General features: G+C 48.7%; 1 protein-coding gene across 1 annotated transcript in view; it reads right to left on the reverse strand.

The window, feature by feature from the left end:
• Positions 1-14,420, reverse strand: part of enpep (glutamyl aminopeptidase) — a 37,736-nt gene extending 23,316 nt beyond the window's left edge. The window contains exons 1-5 of the mRNA XM_056296002.1: positions 13,617-14,420; positions 12,185-12,326; positions 9,604-9,738; positions 9,219-9,339; positions 5,749-5,903 (exon numbers count right to left, since the gene is read on the reverse strand). Coding sequence (XP_056151977.1) covers positions 5,749-5,903; positions 9,219-9,339; positions 9,604-9,738; positions 12,185-12,326; positions 13,617-14,248 — 1,185 coding nt within the window. The 5' untranslated portion in view covers positions 14,249-14,420. The remainder of the gene's footprint in view (positions 1-5,748; positions 5,904-9,218; positions 9,340-9,603; positions 9,739-12,184; positions 12,327-13,616) is intronic.
• Between the last annotated feature and the right edge of the window lie 350 nt (positions 14,421-14,770).

Genomic DNA, 14,770 nt, shown 5'->3' on the forward strand with positions numbered 1-14,770 from the left:
TCCTGCCTCACACTGCTGCAGCCAGGCTCCTCCTGTCTCACACTGCTGCAGCCAGGTAGGTGACTCCTGCCTCACACTGCTGCAGCAATGTAGGTGCCTCCTGTCTCACACTGCTGCAGCAAGGTAGGTGACTCCTGCCTCACACTGCTGCAGCAAGGTAGGTGACTCCTGCCTCACACTGCTGCAGCCAGGTGCCTCCTGTCTCACACTGCTGCAGCCAGGTGCCTCCTGTCTCACACTGCTGCAGCCAGGCTCCTCCTGTCTCACACTGCTGCAGCCAGGTGCCTCCTGTCTCACACTGCTGCAGCCAGGTGCCTCCCGCCTCACACTGCTACAGCCAGGCTCCTCCTGCCTCACACTGCTGCAGCCAGGTGCCTCCTGCCTCACACTGCTGCAGCCAGGTGCCTCCGGTTACAATGCTGCAGCCAGGTGCCTCCTGCCTCCCACTGCTGCAGCCAGGTGCCTCCTGACTCACACTGCTGACGCCAGGTGCCTCCTGCCTCACACTGCTTTAGCCCGGCTCCTCCTGCCTCACACTGCTGCAGCCAGGTGCCTCCTGACTCCCACTGTTGCAGCCAGGTGCCTCCTGCCTCCCACTGCTGCAGCCAGGTGCCTCCTGACTCCCACTGTTGCAGCCAGGTGCCTCCTGCCACCCACTGCTGCAGCCAGGTGCCTCCTGCCTCCCACTGCTGCAGCCAGGTGCCTCCTGACTCCCACTGCTGCAGCCAGGTGCCTCCTGACTCCCACTGCTGCAGCCAGGTGCCTCCTGCCTCACACTGTTGAGGCCAGGTGCCTCCTGCCTCTCACTGCTGCAGCCAGGTGCCTCCTGACTCCCACTGCTGCAGCCAGGTGCCTCCTGACTCCCACTGCTGCAGCCAGGTGCCTCCTGCCTCACACTGTTGCAGCCAGGTGCCTCCTGCCTCCCACTGCAGCAGCCAGGTGCCTCCTTCCTCACACTGCTGCAGCCAGGTGCCTCCTGCCTCCAACTGCTGCAGCCAGGTGCCTCCTGACTCCCACTGCTGCAGCCAGGTGCCTCCTGACTCCCACTGCTGCAGCCAGGTGCCTCCTGACTCACACTGCTGCAGCCAGGCTCCTCCTGTCTCACACTGCTGCAGCCAGGTAGGTGACTCCTGCCTCACACTGCTGCAGCAAGGTAGGTGCCTCCTGTCTCCCACTGCTGTAGCCAGGTGCCTCCTTCCTCACACTGCTGCAGCCAGGTGCCTCCTGCCTCACACTGCTACAGCGAGGTGCCCCCTGCCTCACACTGCTGCAGCCAGGTGCCTCCTGCCTCACACTGCTGCAGCCAGGTGCCTCCTGCCTCACACTGCTGCAGCCAGGTGCCCCCTGCCTCACACTGCTGCAGCCAGGTGCCCCCTGCCTCACACTGCTGCAGCCAGGTGCCCCCTGCCTCACACTGCTGCAGCCAGGTGCCTCCTGCCTCACACTGCTGCAGCCAGGTGCCTCCTGCCTCACACTGTTGCAGCCAGGTGCCTCGTGTCTCCCACTGCTGTAGCCAGGTGCCTCCTTCCTCACACTGCTGCAGCCAGGTGCCCCCTGCCTCACACTGCTACATCCAGGTGCCCCCTGCCTCACACTGCTGCAGCCAGGCTCCTCCTGTCCCACACTGTTGCAGCCAGGCGCCTCCTGCCTCACACTGCTGTAGCCAGGCTCCTCCTGCCTCACACTGCTGCAGCTAGGTGCCTCCTGACTCCCACTGCTGCAGCCAGGTGCCTCCTGCCTCCCACTGTTGCAGCCAGGTGCCTCCTGACTCCCACTGTTGCAGCCAGGTGCCTCCTGACTCACACTGCTGCAGCCAGGTGCCTCCTGCCTCCCACTGCTGCAGCCAGGTGCCTCCTGACTCCCACTGCTGCAGCCAGGTGCCTCCTGACTCCCACTGCTGCAGCCAGGTGCCTCCTGCCTCCCACTGCTGCAGCCAGGTGCCTCCTGACTCCCACTGCTGCAGCCAGGTGCCTCCTGACTCACACTGCTGCAGCCAGGCTCCTCCTGTCTCACACTGCTGCAGCCAGGCTCCTCCTGTCTCACACTGCTGCAGCAAGGTAGGTGCCTCCTGTCTCACACTGCTGTAGCCAGGTGCCTCCTTCCTCACACTGCTGCAGCCAGGTGCCTCCTGCCTCACACTGCTGCAGCCAGGTGCCTCCTGCCTCACACTGCTACAGCCAGGTGCCCCCTGCCTCACACTGCTGCAGCCAGGTGCCTCCTGCCTCACACTGTTGCAGCCAGGCTCCTCCTGTCTCACACTGCTGCAGCCAGGTAGGTGGCTCCTGCCTCACACTGCTGCAGCAAGGTAGGTGCCTCCTGTCTCCCACTGCAGCAACCAGGTGCCTCCTGCCTCACAGTGCCACAGCCAGGTGCCTCCTGCCTCACACTGCTGCAGCCAGGTGCCTCCTGCATCACACTGTTGCAGCCAGGTGCCTCCTGCCTCACACTGCTACAGCCAGGCTCCTCCTGTCTCACACTGCTGCAGCCAGGTAGGTGACTCCTGCCTCACACTGCTGCAGCAATGTAGGTGCCTCCTGTCTCACACTGCTGCAGCCAGGCTCCTCCTGCCTCACACTGCTGCAGCCAGGTAGGTGACTCCTGCCTCACACTGCTGCAGCCAGGCTCCTCCTGTCTCACACTGCTGCAGCCAGGCTCCTCCTGCCTCACACTGCTGCAGCCAGGCTCCTCCTGTCTCACACTGCTGCAGCCAGGTGCCTCCTGTCTCACACTGCTGCAGCCAGGCTCCTCCTGTCTCACACTGCTGCAGCCAGGTAGGTGACTCCTGCTTCACACTGCTGCAGCAAGGTAGGTGACTCCTGCCTCACACTGCTGCAGCAAGGTAGGTGACTCCTGCCTCACACTGCTGCAGCCAGGTGCCTCCTGTCTCACACTGCTGCAGCCAGGTGCCTCCTGTCTTACACTGCTGCAGCCAGGCTCCTCCTGTCTCAAACTGCTGCAGCCAGGTGCCTCCTGTCTCACACTGCTACAGCCAGGTGCCTCCTGCCTCACACTGCTGCAGCCAGGTGCCTCCTGCCTCACACTGCTACAGCCAGGCTCCTCCTGCCTCACACTGCTGCAGCCAGGTGCCTCCTGTCTCACACTGCTACAGCCAGGCTCCTCCTGCCTCACACTGCTACAGCCAGGCTCCTCCTGCCTCACACTGCTGCAGCCAGGTGCCTCCTGCCTCCCACTGCTGCAGCCAGGTGCCTCCTGACTCACACTGCTGCAGCCAGGTGCCTCCTGCCTCACACTGCTTTAGCCAGGCTCCTCCTGCCTCACACTGCTGCAGCCAGGTGCCTCCTGACTCCCACTGCTGCAGCCAGGCTCCTCCTGCCTCACACTGCTGCAGCCAGGTGCCTCCTGCCTCCCACTGCTGCAGCCAGGTGCCTCCTGACTCTCACTGTTGCAGCCAGGTGCCTCCTGACTCCCACTGCTGCAGCCAGGTGCCTCCTGCCTCCCACTGCTGCAGCCAGGTGCCTCCTGCCTCCCACTGCTGCAGCCAGGTGCCTCCTGCCTCACACTGTTGCAGCCAGGTAGGTGACTCCTGCCTCCCACTGCTGCAGCCAGGTGCCTCCTGACTCCCACTGCTGCAGCCAGGTGCCTCCTGACTCACACTGCTGCAGCCAGGCTCCTCCTGTCTCACACTGCTGCAGCCAGGTAGGTGGCTCCTGCCTCACACTGCTGCAGCAAGGTAGGTGCCTCCTGTCTCCCACTGCAGCAGCCAGGTGCCTCCTGCCTCACAGTGCTACAGCCAGGTGCCTCCTGCCTCACACTGCTGCAGCCAGGTGCCTCCTGCATCACACTGTTGCAGCCAGGTGCCTCCTGCCTCACACTGCTACAGCCAGGCTCCTCCTGTCTCACACTGCTGCAGCCAGGTAGGTGACTCCTGCCTCACACTGCTGCAGCAATGTAGGTGCCTCCTGCCTCACACTGCTGCAGCCAGGCTCCTCCTGCCTCACACTGCTGCAGCCAGGTAGGTGACTCCTGCCTCACACTGCTGCAGCCAGGCTCCTCCTGCCTCACACTGCTGCAGCAATGTAGGTGCCTCCTGTCTCACACTGCTGCAGCCAGGCTCCTCCTGCCTCACACTGCTGCAGCCAGGTAGGTGACTCCTGCCTCACACTGCTGCAGCCAGGCTCCTCCTGTCTCACACTGCTGCAGCCAGGCTCCTCCTGCCTCACACTGCTGCAGCCAGGCTCCTCCTGTCTCACACTGCTGCAGCCAGGCTCCTCCTGCCTCACACTGCTGCAGCCAGGTGCCTCCTGTCTCACACTGCTGTAGCCAGGTGCCTCCTGTCTCACACTGCTCCAGCCAGGCTCCTCCTGTCTCACACTGCTGCAGCCAGGTAGGTGCCTCCTGCCTCACACTGCTGCAGCCAGGTGCCTCCTGCCTCACACTGCTACAGCCAGGTGCCTCCTGCCTCACACTGCTACAGCCAGGTGCCTCCTGCCTCACACTGCTGCAGCCAGGTGAAAAAGCTGCTTCATGTTTGGTAGATGCGAGTTGTATCACAGCTTTATTACCACTGATACACATCTCTGTGTCTGCGAAAATTTAACCAAATAGCTTTGTCTTTTTGTTTGGCTCATTCACTACGGTACAACTTTTATTGCTGTTGCATAAGAGCTACACGGTATTGTCAAACACAATATAGACCCACAACGTGTCAAACAACTGATTTGCACTCACTTTGATGCAGCTCTATTTAAGGAAAAAGGCCTGGTCTTGTTATAGCTTTATGGTCCCCTTTCTGCACTGACAGCCATGGGAAAAAGACAATAATTTGCTATTTACTATTACGATCCTACGTTTATGAGCCTCATAAAACAAAGTGCCAACTTAGCCTTATCTCGTCTGCAGGTGTAAAGGCTAATCTCAAAGGGGACATGTTACTTGACTCATAAAAAAGATATGGAGATAATGCCTTTACAACTTCAACACTGATCTCTGGGACCAATCTTCAACGATGACAATTCTATCAATGTGAACTAAGATAGCTTTGTGTCACTTCCAATACGGACATTCAACAATACTGAGCAATGGTACTGGCATAAATAATTCATAATTTGACATTCTGGCTAAATTTAGTCAGTGGGAGGACATTGCACAACTGTTACCATCTTGAAACTTGTGCATATGAGCAAGTCATCATGACTTGGTCCCAAAGTCTTATATAACTGAAAGTTTTATTGTTGTCACTTATTGTCCCAAAGTTGCCTTTGCATCAGTGTTGTAGACAGTTATTGTCCGTGTGTTACAATAGGAATGTGTTGTTGCTTTGTTGCCTTCATTGCCCTAACTGGGAGCAGCCCAGTTTCAGTTGTGGAACAGCTGAAACTGGGCTGCTGGGCTGGAGGAACCTTCCCTACCACAGCTGCTGCTGCTGGGATCTTGATTAAAAACCCAGGCCAAACCAGAATCACCTAGCCAGCCTGAGGATTTCAACCAGCAACCCTTCAACTAGTGTCACACTTCTCGTACTTCAAGGTTTACAGCCACCTATGTTTTGAGGATCACTTTGATTATCCTGGGCAGCAAATGTTTTTAAAAATGACTCTCTTAACGCTGACCCAATACTGAAGCTCTAAACAGATGTGTTGAATTTCAGAAGCGATATGGCCCTGAAATGTATAGGATGTATACAATGTGTAGGATCATGAGCCGTCTACATGCTAAACCCGCCACCCTGCTCCTACAGCTGGTGTGTCCCATGTGCCGGGCTGGGTGGGGTGGTGAGGGTGGTGTTACCTGATGAACTAACTCGTGGGCGATGACACTCGCCACGCGCTGCTTGTTGTAAGAAGATGACTGATGTTCATCATAGAGCAGGTTGGTCTCCCTGTAGGTAATCAGGCCCCAGTTCTCCATGGCGCCTGTCCCGAAGTCAGGGATGGCTATCTTATCTGCAGCAAGACAAAGACATCCCACTGAAGCGTCCCACTGACACATGCAGATAATGACTTGTCCTGAAGTGCATATCACCATGGCTTGGTCCAGAGCCAAACGTCTTGGCTAAGCAGATGTTCTCACTACAATCACAAACACTCATTTCTGACTACACAGGCCAAATGAGCTGAAGGGAGGCGGCATCATGGAGTGGGATAATCAAAGGCAAATCATTTAACGAGGAGCAAACCGTTAAGAAAGAGGACAGAATGAGGACCCTTCTATCACTTCCACGTAACCACGGTCTTTGCCATCAGGACAAACATTGAGATCTTTGGTCGCCAAAGGAGGAAAGCTCTCAGCACTTTTATTTTGTGGCCACATCTTTTACACTGAATATATATAATATAATAGACACACTGGAAAGCTAAGAGAAACTTTTAGATTTATTGCTCTTTGTTAACATTTCATTTCATTCCGTTTTATATCATTTTGCTTTAACACTAGAACGACCGGGATTTCATTCCTACCTAAAACAACCGTGGGCGGTCAAAATGACTGCCAAAGTTTTTAAACTCCATATTCTGTCAAGATAAATACCCAGTTGAAGTATTAACGCATTACATATGTTAGTATGTCTTAATGAAACTAACTGACACCAACATTAACATTTTAAAAACTTCAATACTATTTTTCAAACAATTTAAAATGGCCGCTGTCCAATGCCTTGTAACGATCATGGATAAATAGACTCGCTAGCTCTTGGCTGACAGGTCGGACCCTTTAGTGGACTGGTCAATGCAGTCAATTTACAAGCAGTCATGTTGACCGTCCATGGTCGTTTTAGGTAGATCTTATCGTACTTTTTTGGTGTGCAATTGATCTGAGCTCACTTTTATGCAAATATATGCAATTTTAGGACCATTCAGGGAGCTGCAGGTCTGTACCTCCCCCCCCCCCCCACAAACTTATTAAACTTTGAAAAACCAAAACGGTCAAAATGACCATCTTGGTCATTCTACACCAACAGGGATGAGCAGAGTTTTTATCACCAACCATAACGATAGTAGGTTGGCTCATCCCAGTGGATTGATCATATCTGCCTACTTTTGGGAGATTTACTGGTGATCGTATGTGATAACGGGTCAACCAGACTGAGCCCCATAAGCAGGTACTCAACAGCAATCAGCTCATCTAAATGTCCTTTCCTAGGGTGGTGTTTAGCTGGTCCTCAGTTTGGCCGCATGATGTCCAATACCCTGCAGAGGTGTCCTCTGGTCAGGACGTCCTCCATGCCAGTCATGCTAGTTTGTTAACGGGTCCTGACGTGAGGGATTCACTCCTCCCAGGTGGCTTTGTGTATTTGCTGGAGATAGCTACTGTGGAAGGCTTTCAGGTATCGCACTGGAAAGTTTTACTGTCTCAGCCCAAGTCAAGACTCAGGCCTGTGTTGTAATGTGGAGATACTCACTGGTTGGTTGACTGCAACATTTGCTGACACTTATACATTACTACAAGTAATCTATAGGAAATAAGTAATCTATAATAATATTCTATAAAAATATTAATCTATAGTAAGTATAAGTAATCGATATACTGTACACAGTTTTGTTAATGACATGGGGATTTCCATATTTTGCAGAAATTGTGTAGTTTACAGTCACTGCCAAGAAGTAGTGGTGAATATGATCTTGATAGCAGTGAATATGAACTTGATAGTGATAAATATGAACTTGATAGTGATAAATATGAACTTGACAGTGGTGAATATAAGCTTGACAGTGGTGAATATGAACTTGATAGTGGTGAATATAAGCTTGACAGTGGTGAATATGAACTTGATAGTGGTGAATATGAACTTGATAGTGGTAAATATGAACTTGCTAGTGGTTAATATGAACTTGACAGTGATGAATATGAACTTGCTAGTGGTGAATATGAACTTGACAGTGATGAATATGAACTTGATAGTGGTGAATATGAACTTGCTAGTGGTGAATATGAACTTGATAGTTGTGAATATGAACTTGCTAGTGGTGAATATGAACTTGATAGTTGTGAATATGAACTTGATAGTGGTGAATATGAACTTGCTAGTGGTGAATATAAGCTTGACAGTGGTAAATCTGAACTTGATAGTAATGAATATGAACTTGACAGTGGTAAATATGAACTTGCTAGTGGTGGATATGAACTTGACAGTGATGAATATGAACTTGATAGTGGTGAATATGAACTTGACAGTGGTGAATATGAACTTGCTAGTGGTGAATATAAGCTTGACAGTGGTGAATATGAACTTGCTAGTGGTGAATATAAGCTTGACAGTGGTGAATATGAACTTGATAGTGGTGAATATAAGCTTGACAGTGGTGAATATGAACTTGATAGTGGTGAATAGGAACTTGATAGTTGTGAATATGAACTTGATAGTGGTGAATCTGAACTTGACAGTGGTGAATATGAACTTGATAGTGGTGAATATGAACTTGATAGTGGTGAATATGAACTTGATAGTGGTGAATATGAACTTGATAGTGGTGAATATGAACTTGATAGTGGTGAATATGAACTTGACAGTGATGAATATGAACTTGATAGTGGTGAATATGAACTTGATAGTGGTGAATATGAACTTGATAGTGGTGACAATGAACTTGACAGTGGTGAATATGAACTCGATAGTGGTGAATATGAACTTGATAGTGGAGAATATGAACTTGATAGTGGTGAATATGAACTTGATAGTGGTGAATATGAACTTGATAGTGATGAATCTGAACTTGATAGTGGTGAATCTGAACTTGACAGTGGTGAATATGAACTTGACAGTGGTGAATATGAACTTGATAGTGGTGAATCTGAACTTAACAGTGGTGAATATGAACTTGATAGTGGTGAATATGAACTTGACAGTGGTGAATATGAACTTGATAGTGGTGAATATGAACTTGATAGTGGTGACAATGAACTTGATAGTGGTGAATATGAACTTGATAGTGATGAATCTGAACTTGATAGTGGTGAATCTGAACTTGACAGTGGTGAATATGAACTCGATAGTGGTGAATATGAACTTGATAGTGGTGAATCTGAACTCGACAGTGGTGAATATGAACTTGATAGTGGTGAATCTGAACTTGATAGTGGTGAATATGAACTTGACAGTGGTGAATATAAGCTTGACAGTGGTGAATATGAACTTGATAGTGGTGAATCTGAACTTGACAGTGGTGAATATGAACTTGATAGTGGTGAATCTGAACTTGATAGTGGTGAATATGAACTTTACAGTGGTGAATATGAACTGGATAGTGGTTTCCTAAAATTACCTAGTTTTGAGATTGAGTATGGCATGTCAAAGTACTCCTCAAAATAGTCAAATATGAGCTTGGTCATGTTGGCTGCATACTCTGCAGTTCTTATCTGGCTCGGCTGTGCATAGATTCTCAGCTGGAGAAGAACAAGAGAGAAAATCCGTAATTAGTAACCGATTTTAATTACGTGTGTGTGTGTGTGTGTGTCTGTGTTCATGATTACACAAAGGCCATACAGAAAATTCAACTGAACTGTGTCTAACAGTGTAGATTAACATCATAATACGTGATAATGTGAAGATAGTATTTGTCCACTATCTCAGTGTGTCAAGTTTTTTTCCCTCCACTTCATATCGCGGCGTTTCTTTAAAGGAAAAAGAAAATCAGCGTAGTGACTTACAGGTATTCCTCGGGAAGACGCTCTTTCCAAATAGGTGAACTGGTGCACAGCAAAACATACCAAGTAGGTACTCATGGGAACGGACTTGTGGAAGGAGGTGGTCAGTCTGCTGCCAGACACGGGCTGTGGGACGCCCTAGCAAGTCACAAGAACATACATGTTCATGAGAAAGCCCATGGGGCCAACAGGGGCTCCCTGTCCTCCCATCAAGGGGCACGTCAGTGATACCACCCATTTTACACATTTGAAACTCAAGGAAAATGACGGCTTGGCAAAACACATGGCTTGTGCTCCATCTTACATGTGGTTTCCTTACATGTGGTTTCCTTACATGTGGTTTCCTTACATGTTGTTTCCTTACATGTTGTTTCCTTACATGTTGTTTCCTTACATGTTGTTTCCTTACATGTGGTTTCCTTACATGTGATTTCCTTACATGTGGTTTCCCTACATGTGATTTCCTTACATGTGATTTCCTTACATGTGATTTCCTTACATGTGATTTCCTTACATGTGGTTTCCTTACATGTGGTTTCCTTACATGTGGTTTCCTTACATGTGATTTCCTTACATGTGATTTCCTTACATGTGGTTTCCTTACATGTTGTTTCCTTACATGTGATTTCCTTACATGTGATTTCCTTACATGTGATTACCTTACATGTTGTTTCCTTACATGTGGTTTCCTTACATGTGGTTTCCCTACATGTGATTTCCTTACATGTTGTTTCCTTACATGTGGTTTCCTTACATGTGATTTCCTTACATGTGATTTCCTTACATGTGGTTTCCTTACATGTTGTTTCCTTACATGTGATTTCCTTACATGTGATTTCCTTACATGTGATTTCCTTACATGTTGTTTCCTTACATGTGATTTCCTTACATGTGATTTCCTTACATGTGGTTTCCCTACATGTGATTTCCTTACATGTGATTTCCTTACATGTGATTTCCTTACATGTGATTTCCTTACATGTGGTTTCCTTACATGTGGTTTCCTTACATGTGGTTTCCTTACATGTGATTTCCTTACATGTGATTTCCTTACATGTGGTTTCCTTACATGTTGTTTCCTTACATGTGATTTCCTTACATGTGATTTCCTTACATGTGATTACCTTACATGTTGTTTCCTTACATGTGGTTTCCTTACATGTGGTTTCCCTACATGTGATTTCCTTACATGTTGTTTCCTTACATGTGGTTTCCTTACATGTGATTTCCTTACATGTGATTTCCTTACATGTGGTTTCCTTACATGTTGTTTCCTTACATGTGATTTCCTTACATGTGATTTCCTTACATGTGATTTCCTTACATGTTGTTTCCTTACATGTGGTTTCCTTACATGTGGTTTCCTTACATGTTGTTTCCTTACATGTGGTTTCCTTACATGTGGTTTCCTTACATGTGATTTCCTTACATGTTGTTTCCTTACATGTTGTTTCCTTACATGTGGTTTCCTTACATGTGGTTTCCTTACATGTGATTTCTTTACATGTGATTTCCTTACATGTTGTTTCCTTACATGTGGTTTCCTTACATGGGATTTCCTTACATGTTGTTTCCTTACATGTGGTTTCCTTACATGTGGTTTCCTTACATGTGATTTCCTTACATGTTGTTTCCTTACATGTGATTTCCTTACATGAGATTTCCCTACATGTGATTTCCTTACATGAGATTTCCCTACATGTGATTTCCTTACATGTGGTTTCCCTACATGTGATTTCCTTACATGTTGTTTCCTTACATGTGGTTTCCTTACATGTTGTTTCCTTACATGTGGTTTCCTTACATGTTGTTTCCTTACATGTGATTTCCTTACATGTGGTTTCCTTACATGTGATTTCCTTACATGTGGTTCCCCTACATGTGATTTCCTTACATGTTGTTTCCTTACATGTGGTTTCCTTACATGTGGTTTCCTTACATGTGGTTTCCTTACATGTGATTTCCTTACATGTTGTTTCCTTACATGTGGTTTCCTTACATGTTGTTTCCTTACATGTGATTTCCTTACATGTTGTTTCCTTACATGTGATTTCCTTACATGTTGTTTCCTTACATGTGGTTTCCTTACATGTTGTTTCCTTACATGTGGTTTCCTTACATGTTGTTTCCTTACATGTGATTTCCTTACATGTGGTTTCCTTACATGTTGTTTCCTTACATGTGGTTTCCTTACATGTTGTTTCCTTACATGTGATTTCCTTACATGTGGTTTCCTTACATGTGATTTCCCTACATGTGATTTCCTTACATGTGGTTCCCCTACATGTGATTTCCTTACATGTTGTTTCCTTACATGTGGTTTCCTTACATGTGGTTTCCTTACATGTGATTTCCTTACATGTGGTTTCCTTACATGTTGTTTTGAGATACTGAGCAAAACTATCTCTATTATTGTTTTATACAAAATCTATCTATCTTCTCCCCTTCTACCAGTGTCTTCATAACGGACATGTTTATGAGTATGTTTACAGAACAGATGTGTTTCTCACTGAAGTCGGCATCAAAGTGCAAGTATTTATGGATATATATATGTATGTATATATATGTATGACTGCAGTCACACCTCAACTGGCATGTTGGAGAGAGCCTGGTAGGTGTTGTCATGCGTGATGGAGATCTTGTAGGTTGCTTTTTTGTTGGGCTCATCAAAGCAGGGAAACGACTTGCGGGCATCTGTCGGCTCATGATCTGTTGCAGCAATTTTCCTGGTGAACAAGCAAAACACATGACGGTAAGAAGTACTGTAGACATTTAGTGTATGTTACGATTCTTACAATCCAGTTCCAAAGTTTGCCTTCATCCTCTTTCCCTCGCTGCCTGATCTCATTTGCATATGAGGCCGCACATGAGTTTTGAATCAGAAGCATAAGTAAAGGCATGAAGGGGGAGTACTTTCTGGGACCTCGGAGAGAAAAAGGGCCCCTTAAGACAAGTGGCATGCTACTGTACTTAATTAGACGTCTAAAGAGGAGACGTCGCATCCCATCTTTTCAGGGTATCCAGAATTCCTCGCAGTACCTCTTTGAGGAATACATAAATTCTGTTGGTTTGTTTTCCCTTACCCCAAAATATGGGGCCATTTTCGAAGTTTATAAGGGCTCGAAGGTCAATACGTTATGATAACAGTCTAGTCAAGACCGCTGTCTCTTCTTTAGGAGCATATCTGCTCAATCCCTGATGTCTTTTCTGAATCTCTTGTGCCCCTCCTGGACCATACTAGTGGTCTGCAGCAGGAGCCAGATCCTGCAGATGGAGCTCATGTCAGCCCACTACACACCCCTGTGTTTGGATGGCCTCGCCCTCTGCCGTTCTGTATCAGCCACGGCACCACCCATGCCCACCGAGCATTTGAGCTCCATCTCCCTGTGTTTGAAAAAAATCCCACGTTTGACAACTGAGCCACTTGCAGAGAGAGGGAGAAACACAATGCCTCTCATTCACACAGTGTCCAGAGAGCAGAGGGCCAAGCCACGTGCCCAACTGGAAATTCCTAACTGAATGTGAATTCCTGGCCAAACCTGATCTGTCCGCACTACGGCTCCCGCTCACACTGGAAACGATATCAACAATGGCCCTGCTGAAGCGGCAGCGGTTGTCGGAGGAGATTGTTTCTGCTAATAGTACACCTTCCTCTGTTGTCCAGTGTCCACTGAAAAGGGCATGTGCCTATTGTGTGACCACACCACTTCTTTTACATGGGGAGACACACACACACACACACAGATAGTTAGAAATCCTGTGATAGTTAGTTATAACAAAGCTTATACAGTATTTCTCTCCCCATATAGCTTCTCTTTCACGATGTTAATTTACAATTAGAAAGGCAGACACCAGTTAGCATTTGCATACAGACATCCAATCAACCCCCCCCCCCGCACGGGCACGCATTATGCCTCTGCTCAGTTGACCGGCTGACCATTAGGGATGTTACGAGTCGGATTCCTCAATCTGCACATGTTAACTATCAAATAGAGCAAAAATACTTCGAGACTTACTTAGTAACGCCGTTTTCTATGTAGGTGACCCTGTAGAATCCCACCAAAGATCCGTTGAGCCGTCCCTGGAAGTGCAGCTTGAGGATGTATAACTCGCCTGGTTTGGTGGCTGGCAGCTCGTCCGCCGCTTCCACTACCACATACTGATGAGCTTTGTACTCAAAGCAGCTTTTCACCGGCACTGCTTTCTCGCCTGCCTGGCTCCGCAGCACAAGACTGGGCACAGCGCTGACAAAGGTCTCCCGTATATGGAGCCACAGGTGGCTTGTGGGCTTGCCGACCTCAATATGGACCGCTACGTCCCCGGTGTAGAGGTCTGTGTCAAGGTCTGGCTCCAGATGCAGGTCATAGTGCACAGGGCTTATGTAGCCTGGCAGGCGAAAATTCCTCCAGTCCCCACTGGTGTCATTGGAGGCTCTGCAAGGTCCTCTGTCAGCTGGCGGAGGCTCGGGGCTTGTGGTGGGCTTCGGAGGCTCCTCGGTGGTTAAGGGGCAATTGTCAGAGCGCGTGAGGCCCACCCCGAGACCTACCGCTACAGAGCAAACCGCCAAGGTTATGCAGATGATGATTGCATGTTTGCCGCGGATGCAGTATCGCTTCTGCCGCTTCTCGAAGTCCAAGCTCTCCACCATGGTCAACCTGAGGTGCGGTGGCCTCGCTCTCCGCTGCACCGCCGCAGTACAACCAACAACAGATATCCGGCGAGAGGAAGATACTGAGCTACTGATTTGATTCTAACCGAGGATCAGATTCAAGCTCACAACGCGTAGACAAGACTTGTCCCCAAGTCCACTGCCCTGAAGCTGACCTCAGATCAGAGGTCCGGGCTCTGCTACCTGCTCAGTAAGATCAGCTTTGTGAGCTGGCAGTCTACGGTAAGGAGGGCTGGAGGGTGAGGGGGAGGAGAGGTGTGGAAAGGGACTCTATCACAGGGAGGAGGTGCTATCTACACGATGAATGAAAACCATGTGCTGTTCAAAGGGAGAACCCTGCCGCCGCCTGCTCTCGTTAAACATCTATTATTCCTTGTAAATCAACAAACTTTGGCTAACATGAACTTTGGGTAGGCCGGGTCTCTCTTCCCCGCTGATGTGTGTGTGTTGTGTAAGATGTGGCGCCCCGCTTTGGCAATGTCGTGTCACGAAGCGTGAATT

The sequence above is a fragment of the Lampris incognitus genome, chromosome 16 (genome assembly GCF_029633865.1).
Source record: "Lampris incognitus isolate fLamInc1 chromosome 16, fLamInc1.hap2, whole genome shotgun sequence".
Lineage (NCBI taxonomy): Eukaryota > Metazoa > Chordata > Actinopteri > Lampriformes > Lampridae > Lampris > Lampris incognitus.